Source organism: Ranitomeya variabilis, chromosome 4 (assembly GCF_051348905.1).
Source record: "Ranitomeya variabilis isolate aRanVar5 chromosome 4, aRanVar5.hap1, whole genome shotgun sequence".
NCBI classification, from domain to species: Eukaryota; Metazoa; Chordata; class Amphibia; order Anura; family Dendrobatidae; genus Ranitomeya; species Ranitomeya variabilis.
Genome location: NC_135235.1, coordinates 576,927,977 through 576,940,459, shown reverse-complemented (window position 1 = coordinate 576,940,459; position 12,483 = coordinate 576,927,977). Strand labels below are relative to the sequence as shown.

General features: G+C 47.1%; 1 protein-coding gene across 1 annotated transcript in view; it reads left to right on the top strand.

The window, feature by feature from the left end:
* Positions 1–1,358: 1,358 nt before the first annotated feature.
* The window catches only part of YTHDF1 (YTH N6-methyladenosine RNA binding protein F1), a 29,600-nt gene continuing 18,475 nt past the window's right edge, over positions 1,359–12,483 (top strand). The window contains exons 1-5 of the mRNA XM_077252944.1: positions 1,359–1,510; positions 1,604–1,785; positions 5,236–5,260; positions 6,398–6,477; positions 9,154–10,692. Of these exons, the coding sequence (XP_077109059.1) occupies positions 1,756–1,785; positions 5,236–5,260; positions 6,398–6,477; positions 9,154–10,692 (1,674 nt within the window). The 5' untranslated portion in view covers positions 1,359–1,510; positions 1,604–1,755. The remainder of the gene's footprint in view (positions 1,511–1,603; positions 1,786–5,235; positions 5,261–6,397; positions 6,478–9,153; positions 10,693–12,483) is intronic.

The window sequence follows — 12,483 nt, the reverse complement described above, 5'->3', positions numbered from 1 at the left end:
TGTTATTAAAAAACACGTTTATTTGATTGGACGGGTGAAATATGCTAATTTATTGAGACAGGTTTTTTGGGTTATCAGGAGTTGTAGGCCAAAATCATCAGTATTAAAACAATAAAAGACCTGACAAATTTCAGTTGGTGGATAATGAATCTATAATATATGAAAGTTTAATTGTAATCATTACATTATGGTAAATAATGAAATTTAACACTATATGCTAATTTTTTGAGAAGGACCTGTATTCTGAAAATAACATGATTAAAATCAATCAAGAGGATGGACCAGAAAAAAATATGTGTATAGATATTTAGACCAAAATGACACTCTGGATACTTGTAAAGTACCTCCCACAAAACCAACAAATTAATAGTTATTATGATCCCATAATAAAAGTATATATAAACATATAAGAAAAAAGGAAAAAAATCCTATAATTGTGAATAAATAATGTAGTAGTTGAATAAATAGTTGTTCTATGCTGTGTGCACATTATTTTTTAATATCTCTACTGCTATATGTATTAATAAAGTCATATTTTTTTTCAGTATAATCTTGCCTGGTATTTTATGGTCATCCATGGTTGTTGGTATTTTTATTCTCTATGAGCAGTTTTTACTTGTTTGATACAGGGCAGATAAAGTACGCCTGTGCCAGAGCGTGAAGACAAGAGGACGTCATCGTCAGATGGGAGGCCCCGGACCGCGACGCCCATCGGACCAGAACAGAACCGGGACCGCCCCTGGGTGAGTATAATCTATCCTTTATTTCAGGATACATACAGAATGCTGTAGATAAGCCCCAGATGCCGGTGGCCGCAGCTCATATACGGTTTTGGGGTGACAGGTTCCCTTTAAGGCAGTTTGCGGTCAGTGAATGGCCACCTTTACTCCTAAACGAGAACATCCTGTGTTGATGACAGCGGTGCAGTCGGACAGATGGCGGACAGACACTGACAGCAAGCACAGATCTTAACAACAGTGAGGCCTTGCTTTACCACATTGGCTGACCGGTCACTTGGCTATAGCGCCGATAGTTTCCATGGTGACCTCACCACACATCTCTATGAACACAGCTTTACCATTGAGATTCCAATATTACATTATTTTTTTTTATTATTTTTTTATGTTTTCTTACAGGTTTTATAACATAATCCCAAATCTAGCACAATCCGTTTAAGGGGTTAAACATGCTGTTAGTATCCTATGGAGACGTAGGTTGTTCTGTCCGGCGAAGGAGTGGACATGGGGGAGAAGGAGAAGTGACCAGGGAATGTCGCGGGTAACTTCGGCATAAGAAGAATAGAATGGGAAAACCCTGTGGAATGGCTGCTCGTCACGTGGTGGGCCGTTCCCACACCTTCACTTCCGCTCGCACGTCGACGTCACTTCCGCTGGGAAGCCGCGCTGACTGCCACTGGCCTGAGAAGCGCCTGCGCAGTGGCGGCTCATTCCGGCATGCAACGCGCTGTTGCTGACGTCAGCCGCACTCTGCCCAGTCCCCTCCGCCATTGGTGAGTGTGGAGTGTGTAACTCCCGGGCCAGGCCTGATCCGAGACACCGAGCGGGGCCCCGGCTAATAAACGTACACGAACCTTCCCCACCAGGCCTGGAACTGACGCCCCGAGCCCGGCGCCTCCGGACCGAAGCTTGCACCGAGTGACCGCCTGCGGCCTATCACCGCTGTCCGGGCCCCGGCCTGTAGTGAGCCGCCTCCCCCATCCGGACTGTGTGGATTCTCCGTATCCGCTCTTCATGAATGATGTCTGCCACAAGCGTGGACCCGCAGGTGAGCGGATGTGCGCCGCCCCGGGCCCGCTCCATGCTGCGGCCGCCTCCCTGCATCCATCCATCCCCGCCGGCTGCTCTCCCGCCCCCTCTCCCCGGCGGCGCCGCTCAGCCCCCTGTATAACGCGCGGCGCCTGCTCCTGCCTCCGCTTGCTGGCAGCTGATGGGCCCGCTCCTACTACTGCCAGCAAGCAGCGCTCTCGGGCATGTATGTGTCTGCCTGTGGTAATAATGCTTGTGTCTCACTGTCAGCACTGCCTGCGCCATCAGCGCTCTCACACTGCCTACTTATGACATGCAAGGAACCTTACCGTCTTGTAAGGCGTTATCCCTCTGTGCAGCTCTGCTACATCTGCTCTGTGTGCAGCTCTGCTACATCTGCTCTGTGTGCAGCTCTGCTACATCTGCTCTGTGTGCAGCTCTGCTACATCTGCTCTGTGTGCAGCTCTGCTACATCTGCTCTGTGTGCAGCTCTGCTACATCTGCTCTGTGTGCAGCTCTGCTACATCTGCTCTGTGTGCAGCTCTGCTACATCTGCTCTGTGTGCAGCTCTGCTACATCTGCTCTGTGTGCAGCTCTGCTACATCTGCTCTGTGTGCAGCTCTGCTACATCTGCTCTGTGTGCAGCTCTGCTACATCTGCTCTGTGTGCAGCTCTGCTACATCTGCTCTGTGTGCAGCTCTGCTACATCTGCTCTGTGTGCAGCTCTGCTACATCTGCTCTGTGTGCAGCTCTGCTACATCTGCTCTGTGTGCAGCTCTGCTACATCTGCTCTGTGTGCAGCTCTGCTACATCTGCTCTGTGTGCAGCTCTGCTACATCTGCTCTGTGTGCAGCTCTGCTACATCTGCTCTGTGTGCAGCTCTGCTACATCTGCTCTGTGTGCAGCTCTGCTACATCTGCTCTGTGTGCAGCTCTGCTACATCTGCTCTGTGTGCAGCTCTGCTACATCTGCTCTGTGTGCAGCTCTGCTACATCTGCTCTGTGTGCAGCTCTGCTACATCTGCTCTGTGTGCAGCTCTGCTACATCTGCTCTGTGTGCAGCTCTGCTACATCTGCTCTGTGTGCAGCTCTGCTACATCTGTGTACATTCATCATTCTGTTTGCACCACTATAGATGTGTTCACACCTCCATCACATCCTCCCTGAATACTGTTATCGGTCACTTTAAATTATGCTATTTTCTCTCCATTTTCCTTTGTTTCCTTCTAGAGGCCTCTACCCTGTGGCTTTTGCTAAACTTCCTCCCAGTCTGCATTGATCTGCTTGTGGCAGTCTAGGCATGCGGAGTGGTGGGTGCCTGGTAGTTGGGGGGTCTCCTCTATTATACTTTCCCTCCTCCACTTCTCCCATGTCAGTTCTGTCTGGATACACACATGCACATCCTTCCATATGGGGGAGCGCTTGCTTCTGGGGTTATGTTCCTCTGAGGTCTGTGTACATCTTCCTCTTTATGCTTCTCATCAGATCATTATGATTCTCCTATTTCCAGAGTATTATCTTATGATTTGCTTATATAGCACCATTAATTCCACAGCGCTTCAGACATCACATCACTGTCCCCATTGGGTCTGACAATGTAAATTCCCTATCAGTATGTCTGTGGAGTGTGGGAGAAAACTGGAGACCCCGGAGGAAACCCACACAAACACGGAGAGAACATAGACTCCTTGCAGATGTTGTCCTGGGTGGGATTTCAACCCAGGACCCCAGTGCTGCAAACCTGAGCCTATATTCTTTGCTTTAAAGGGATTCTCCATCAATCTGTGTTTAATCCCCATAGCCTTAAATTTGCTTTAAAATAAAATATTTATTCCCTTTCCACCGCTGCCTCTGGTCATTTGTTGAGCCTGCATCAATGATGTCATGACCTCAGCACATGTGACCTCTGTAGCCAATCACTGGCTCAGCTAACTATTTCACCACTGTGCTCAGTGATTGTCTGCCGAGGGCAAATAACGCTAATGTTTCAACTAGAGGGATCCCATAGGGATTAGCGTATTTATGGAATCGACCCTTTGAATCCTAATTGCTCATCGTATTCATGGGTAATACCGAAAGTGTAACTGGGCTCTTCTATAAGTTTTGACTTATTGTAGTGACATGTTAGAAGTTTTTGATCTATGGGGGTCCGGGTGCTGAGACCTCAGTCATCAGTAAAAATCTCTGAGCTGTGACTCTTCAAAGCCAATGCAAGTAGAAGGGGCACAATGCTGTCTGTGCACCCAGATCTGTCATGTGTAACATTTCTTAATATGATGGTTATATTTTATTCTGCATTTCCTTAGTATCCCTTCTGATCTCCGACATGGGTGGACATTTATGCAATGTGTCTGGTGATTATTCCTGTGGTCTCATTTTATACTGTCCCTTCCTGTGGTTCTTCTCCATGGAGTAGCAATAAAGCAGAAGGGGACGTCTGCGTCTAATAGGACATATGGGGCAGTGGGGAGGGGCCACACCTATTGATCAGAGGAAACGCTGCATAGGATGGCTCTGCTACATGAATGACTTGATTTTAGACGACATAGCTAAATGGTCTTTTACTGTACTAAATCACTGTACCACTACAACTCCCGCTTTGCTGCTTGTTCCCTATGAAAACACTTCCTGTGACATCCAGTGCATACAGTTGTACATAGTTATCATTCCCATTGTTCAAGCCACGTGGGGTGTGATAAAGGATTTGGATGCTGAGTCAGATCCACATCATGTTCTTGACACAGAACTTCTTATGAATCAGAACAGGAAGTGTTGTCATAAGGACATCGCTCCGGTGCAACAGGCTTTGGGCTGTAAGTTTAAACACTTTTTTTTTTAATTGAAGCAGGCATGGAAGTCTCTGGGACCACCACAGTGAGAGCCCCTCTTAAGAGATTTGCCTATATATTCTAATAAAACATTCAGGGGTTCTCTTCTACAAGAAGGAGGGAGATGTCATATGAACCAATCACACTGCAGGTCTCATTTATCAGATGCCTTTATGGAAAAAAAATGGAAGCGGCAGCCTGCTTGGTTAATGGGATTCGGTCAACTGGATTTCACCCCCCAATCTATTGTGTGCATGCAGCTCTTTCTAAGACTAGACAAGGGAATAGAGCTGGAGTGACTAAGGCTTCAGATCTACCAATAGTTCATTAGCCTCATTAACATATCAATTCAAAAACTGATTTTTCAGGAACAGAGGAGCAGATTGGCCATGTAAAGGCATCACTGGACTTGTCTTTGAAAGGGCTATAGGTGCATATAAATAGTGGGGGGGTTAAGTCCTGCTGACTCACTTTAATATGGGCAGCTGCTCTGCCTTTCATTAGTCCGGTCTTTTTAGCTTTTTCCTACAAGTGATGCCATCACACGCCTCGCCGTCTTAGAGTAGGTCAACAAGCATGGATCTAATTTACCTTATTTTTTTTTCCCCCCCTCTTAATTTGTTCATCTGGAAAACACCACAGAGACCAAAAGGACAGGACAATAAAGGTAATTATTACTCTTTATCACCCCATCTACACATAGAAAAAAAGCCAAATTGTGGGAAAATGCCATTATAGCAGTTTAAAGGGGTATTCCCATTTCGAAGATCCTTTCACAATATGTAGTAGGTGTATTATTATTAATCATATTAGCAAATTCCTTCAATGAGAAATTGCAGTAGCTCAATTATGACCACTCAGTCAGCTCTGAATGGTTGTAACCATGGATACTGAAGCTACTGCAATGCCCTGCACATGGGGTAAGTGACATGGTGAACCTGAACTGCACTACATTTTTCACTGAGGTATTTGCTAATTTTATTAATATTACACCTACCACATATTGAGATGGGACTACCCCTTTAAGGCTGTGTTCACACAAGTTGGCTAAAATAGAGAAATTATAATCCTGCTTCCTCTGCCTTGCAAGTTGACCCTTAACAGCTTATTACCTATTCACAAGATCGCTAATAAGCTGCTGATTCCTGGAGTAGGTTTCTGGGATCCCCCGTTTGTATTGATGGTGGGGTAGCACCTTAAATGCTGTTAATGGGGTTGCATAGGCTTATGATATTGATAGGTCATCAGTGTAAGATTGTTCGGGTGTTGGAGCCCCATCAATCAGCTGTGTTCAGCTCTAGTTGCAGCCGGATGTGCAGAACCAGGATACCAGAGCCCCCATGCAGGGAGTAGTGGCAGTTCTTGGGTACTGCATCTCTGCTCCTTTAAAAGTGAATGGGAGCTGAGGTTTTGTTCTTCACATTGGCTACTATACTGGATGCACTTGGTCTCAGCCAGGCCTGGATTAAGCCGATGATGGAGTCTGCCGATACTTGGACCGCCACTGATAAGATATTGATGATGTCTTCTTAAGATACTCATCAGTCTCGGAAGCCTAGACAATTCCTTTGTAGTCATGGATATTCTGACACCCAGTAATGTGCCAGTTTAGCTGCAAAGACTAGCAGGAACAGCAACGGAACACTTTTCTTAATTTAAAACCAAATTTGGACCCACTCACATAGCTTGGTGCAGTGTGGGCCCCTCTGTTTCTCCTTAGACTCTGTAAGCCCTTTTTGCTGTCTTTATAGTTTGTATACTAAAGTTTTTTTACTTGGGTGCTCAAATAATAATCTTATTTCAGTTCAAAATGGATCCTTGCACCAGAAGGACAACGTCCATGACAACGACTTTGAGCAGTATCTGTCCGGACAGTCCAATCAGGTCAGTGTGGTCATAACTCCCTTGCAACCTTAAGGGGTGGTTCGATCCAAATCCCTATCTGTTTTATAACATAGTAGAGGCTATTTTCTAATACACTTGCTTTAGAAAATCTAACTGTTTAGTCTATTTTTTATTTTTTACTTCTTGTTTGATGACTACTTGTTTGAGAGCCCACAGTGCATTCTGGGATACTCAAACGAAGCCTCATCAGAGCTGGGAGCAGAAGTTGCTGTCACAGCCTCCGCCCCACTCTATTCAGGGTGGGGACTGGTCCCTGCGATGTGCACAGTGACAGCGCCCGCTCTCTTGTCAGCTCAGATCTGTAGTAATGCGCCAGTGCACAGAGGATCAGCGCCGCCCATGCAGGTGACAATCACTGGTTTCTGCCAAGCGTTGTAATACCACTCAGATTACCGCTGATTTGAGCCGACGAGAGTGGGCACTGTCACTGTGCATATTGCACAGCACAGGAACCAGTCCCTGAAACTAGTGACTATTGACACTTGGTTTGAGGGAGGGGGTAGAGGCTGTGGTGACAGTGATCGTAGCCTCTGTTCCCAGCTCTGTGAGTTTCCCAGGATACACTGCGGGCGCTCAAACGAATAGTCATCAGACAGGAAGTAAAAGAAAAAACCTGTAGCTAAATAGAAAATAGGTTGGCTTATGGCAACAAATAGAAATCTGATAAAATTTACTTTTGCCTTCGGACCACCTGGTAATTATACCTATAGAGAACTGCTGTATATGGGTTGTCTTGCTGGTGGTTTGTCCTTGGTGTGCAGATTCATAGTCCCGGGACTTTCCTCTGCGCTGAATTAATAAAGGTGGGGGCGGCATTGCCAGTGTGGATACATTGTGTGTGTGGTTAAACAAACCAAAAAAATCCTAAAGGGTGTAGCCGAGACTTTGCAAAAAATTTATCTAAGCACTAACAGGCGGGTAATTGCAGCTTACCTGCCTGATGTGCACTGTGCCGCGCTTCCTTTGCACAGAGTGGTCACAGATGCTCCTGCCCGGGGGTTCAGCTGCCTCTGATGGGGCAGGACTTCCGATGTCATTCTAACAGTCGGCTCCCCCCAGTTTGGCTGCCTATCAGAATGACCTCGAACGTCCCGCCCTGTCTATGGAGGAGGAACGAAGCTTCCTCTCTGTAGACGTGATGTCAGCAGAGACTTCTGAATCCCGGGAGGCGCGTCTGTGACCACTCTGCTGGGGAAGAACGGCACTGGACACAACAGGCAGGTAAGTTGCAATTACCTCCCTGTTAGTGCTTTAATACATTTTTTTTTATTATTTGTAAAGTCCCCTGTTAGTGCTCTAATACATTTTTTTTATTATTTGTAAATTCCCCTGTTAGTGCTTTAATACATTTTTTTATTATTTGTAAAGTCCCCTTTAATGAAAACTCTGCAGCTTTGAATCAATTTCTCACTGGCCTCATGATGTATGCTTGCTGTCAGGATGAAGAGCTTTGTTTGTTAAATCCCATTGTTTACAATTAGCAACACAAATCCCATTCGCTGAAAGCAAGCAACTATATTACCATTGCTCAGTTAAGACCACTCTCTTTTGTACAATTCCCACTTGTTAATCTCTATTCACAATAAGCTGATCATCTTCTGGGCCCCTGCGATCAGCTCTGATCTGTGGGGAAAACCTGGCAGTAAGGGTTCTGTCACACTAAACGATTTACCAACGATCACGACCAGCGATACGACCTGGCCGTGATCGTTGGTAAGTGGTTGTGTGGTCACTGGGGAGCTGTCACACAGACCGCTCTCCAGCGACCCAACGATGCCGAAGTCCCCGGGTAACCAGGGTAAACATCGGGTTACTAAGCGCATGGCCGCGCTTAGTAACCCGATGTTTACCGTGGTTACCAGCGTAAACGTAAAAAAAAACAAACAGTACATACTCATATTCCGGTGTATGTCCCCCGGCGTTCTGCTTCTCTGCACTGTGTCTGCCAGCCGGAAAGCACAGCGGTGACGTCACCGCTGTGCTCGCTTTCCGGCTGGCCGGCGCTCACAGTGCAGAGAAGCAGAACGCCGGGGGACATACACCGGAATGTGAGTATGTACTGTTTGGTTTTTTTTACTTTTATGCTGGTAACCACGGTAAACATCGGGTTACTAAGCGCGGCCCTGCGCTTAGTAACCCGATGTTTACCCTGGTTACAAGCGAACGCATTGCTGGATCGCTGTCACACACAACGATCCAGCGATGACAGCGGGAGATCCAGCGACGAAAGAAAGTTCCAAACGATCTGCTATGACGTACGATTCTCAGCAGGATCCCTGATCGCTGCTGCGTGTCAGACACAGCGATATCGTATGGATATCGCTGGAACGTCACGGATCGTACCGTCGTAGCGATCAAAGTGCCAATGTGTGACAGTACCCTAAGTGTTCAGTTTGTCCGCTATGCCACCACAGGGGACGATGAGCATTACACTGTTCATTATCAGTGCCTTATCTGTGTGATGCCAGGCTGGACAGGTCCTCCAGAACAAGAGAAGCATATTGTCAACCCTGGCAAGAGATGAGGATCCTAAACGTGACGATCAGGATAGGCAATCAATTTGTTTTCCTTGGAATTAATCCTATATGGGTTTATTTTTTAGTTTTTTTTGCTCTTTATTAAACAGGTTGTAAATTTTCTACTTTCTTCTAACAGAGTAACAGCTACCCATCCATGACAGACCCGTACCTCTCCAGCTATTATCCTCCATCAATCTTCCCGTACTCGCTGAGTGAAGCGCCGTGGTCAACAGGTGGGGATCCTCCCATCCCGTATCTTACCCCATATGGACAGCTCAGCAACGGAGACCATCACTTCATGCATGATGCAGTGTTTGGCCAGCCCGGGGGTCTTGGGAATAACATCTACCAACATCGCTTCAACTTCTTCCCTGAAAACCCTGCATTTTCCGCTTGGGGCACCAGCGGCTCTCAGGGACAGCAGACTCAGAACTCTGCCTATGGGGGCAGCTACAGCTATCCTCCCAGCTCCTTGGGTGGGACTATTGTGGACGGACAGACCGGGTTTCATAATGAGACTCTTAATAAAGCACCGGGCATGAACAGCATAGAACAGGGTATGGTGGGACTTAAGATAGGCAGCAACGTGACTGCATCAGCAGTAAAGACGGTGGGTTCTGTGGTGAACAGCGTAGGAATGCCAAGTGCTCTGTCTGGCAACGGTGGCAATAGTATAAGCATGCCACCTTCTAAACCCACCTCCTGGGCAGCCATAGCCAGTAAACCTGCCAAACCACAGCCTAAGACGAAAACTAAACCCGTGACTATCATTGGTGGGGCGCTGCCCCCACCACCCATCAAGCATAACATGGACATTGGCACCTGGGACAATAAGGGTCCGGTCACTAAGCCCCCAATGCCTCCGCAGGTGCCATCTCCTCAGTCCATCCCTCAGCCGCAACCCCAACAGCAGCTGCTGCAACCTATCCCGGCTCAACCCCCACCTCTGTCCCAAGCCCCTTACCAAAATCCCCCAGCACCACCACAGCAGCAGGCCCCACAGAACCGCTGGGTTGCCCCCCGTAATAGGAACGCTGCCTATGGGCAAGGTGGGGGTCCTGACGGTAATCCTTTGGGTGGGCCTCAGCCTCACGCAGTCCCTGGTAGTGACTCCCATCCAGTGTTGGAGAAACTTAAAGCCTCTCACAGCTACAACCCCAAGGACTTCGACTGGAATCTGAAAAACGGCCGCGTGTTTATCATCAAGAGTTACTCCGAGGACGATATTCACCGCTCCATCAAGTACTCTATCTGGTGTAGCACGGAGCACGGCAATAAGCGTCTGGACAGCGCTTTCCGCTCCATGAACGGCAAAGGCCCTGTCTACTTGCTCTTCAGCGTCAACGGCAGTGGACATTTCTGCGGTGTGGCCGAGATGCGGTCACCTGTCGATTACGGCACCAGCGCTGGTGTCTGGTCACAGGACAAGTGGAAGGGCAAGTTTGACGTCAAGTGGCTCTTTGTCAAGGACGTCCCCAACAACCAGCTGAGGCACATCCGTCTGGAGAACAACGATAACAAACCGGTCACAAACTCGCGAGACACGCAGGAGGTGCCCTTAGAAAAAGCAAAACTAGTGCTTAAAATCATTGCCACTTACAAGCACACGACCTCCATCTTTGATGACTTTTCTCATTATGAGAAGCGCCAGGAGGAGGAAGAGGTCGTGCGCAAGGTAATCCACCCGACTTGTTAACCCTTCTCGCTGTCTGATTCTGGTAGTCGTGTGAATGTGAGTTGACTCTGAAGGGAGGGGGGGAAGGGGTCCTTTCTGGAAATTTGTTATAATTTTGGTTCCCATTTTCAAGAGCTCTGTCAGCTGTCATTGAATGAAAATGGGCATCTACGTAAATAGTATCCTGATCATGTGCAACTTGCACAGCTGCAGGGCTTGTCACAGTGTATCGGAGCACTGTCTGGCAACAAGTGGGACAAGGTTTCAGCCATTGATAGAAATCAAGGTTTTCACTCACTGACAGCAAGCCAAAAAGGTGGATTGTTATTAAAAAAAAGAAAAAAAGAATATTAGTACGTTTTTACCTTTAAAATGTGCATGTATTTTTCCGTAATGCAAACACATGGCTCCCTTTTCATAGGTCAGGGGTATCGGGATGTTCCCTGTCCTTCATAGTGGCCTTAATCCTACTCAATGTTCAGTGTAAAAAGAGATAGTCTCCCCCATCTTTGTGCAGTGGCTGAGTCCACAGTGAGCAGAGCTTCTCTTGTCGCAGGCGGACTAGACCATTGTACAGTGATATTAGAGGCTCTGACTCCCTGAAATGTCTTTTTATTATTATTAATGCTTATGAAATATAAGGTAACAATTATAGAAGAAAAGTTACATATCACGTGAGACATTCTGCTAAGCTTGTAGGTACAAATCCCCTTTATAAAAGCACTTCTGGGGTTGATGGCTGCTGCAGATGGAGTGGCTGTAGTATTTGTTTCCTGATTGATTGGTTGTGTCTGATCCTTAGCAGGCCATAGACGTGTCAGGTGAACGCTCCAGACCCCTGCCGTAGCTTATCTACCTTGAGTACAAAAGGTTCGGCCGTTGAAATTCCAGCTGTTGATCCTTCTTTTCCGCAACATCACCTGCTGGGAGACCCCCATACACGTCAGCAGGTTTTGCTGCTTTCATCTAACGTATATGGGGGTCCATTAGATGGGTGGTATATGCAGGACTCCCTGCAATGATCAGACCTGACCAATCCAAACAATTGGAGCAGCCATGGTCCAGGAAGACAACACTCAGCGGCCTAGTAGTGAGCTTAGATCTGAATTATCTAGTGTACTCTTCTCTGCATGTAATGTAAATTCTACAATAAACATTGTTCACTCCCATGTAAGAACAGTTTGGGGTAGGATGTCGCTCATTGGCTCGTATTCTTAAACTTTATTATTTTTTTTGCTTGTAAAATGACTGTTTGATGGGTTGCGACTGCAATTCTCATCAATCTGGAGATTGGAGCCTGTTTTGTATCCAATGGGAAAATTACCTATTCATCGACTTCTGCTTCAGTGGCACCTCTCCCATGAGCAGCTGTTAATGCTAGCCTGAAATGCCCAGGCTGATGACGTGTCTCCTGACCCCGACTAACAGCCTCTATACACATATATGAGGTTGATTGTTTAGGTCAGGAGCAGTGATGAGCGAGCGTGCCTGGGTAAGGTGTTATCTGAGCATGCTCCAGTGCTAATAGCATCTTCGGCGTGCTCTAATTCTGTGTTTGAGTAGCTGTGGGTGCATGTCTGTTAGGCAATCCATGCATGTGTTGTGGCTGTCAGACAGCCGCAGGGACGCAAACCTATTTTACGAGCACGCCGAAGACACTGTTAGCACATCAGCATGCTTGCTTATCACTAGTAGGCATGAAGATAGATGGACAAGAAGCAGGTGGGAAAGTATGTGAATGTTTGTCCCCACCATGAAGCACCGAGCGCCTGTGCTTGGTTTGAACAGTCA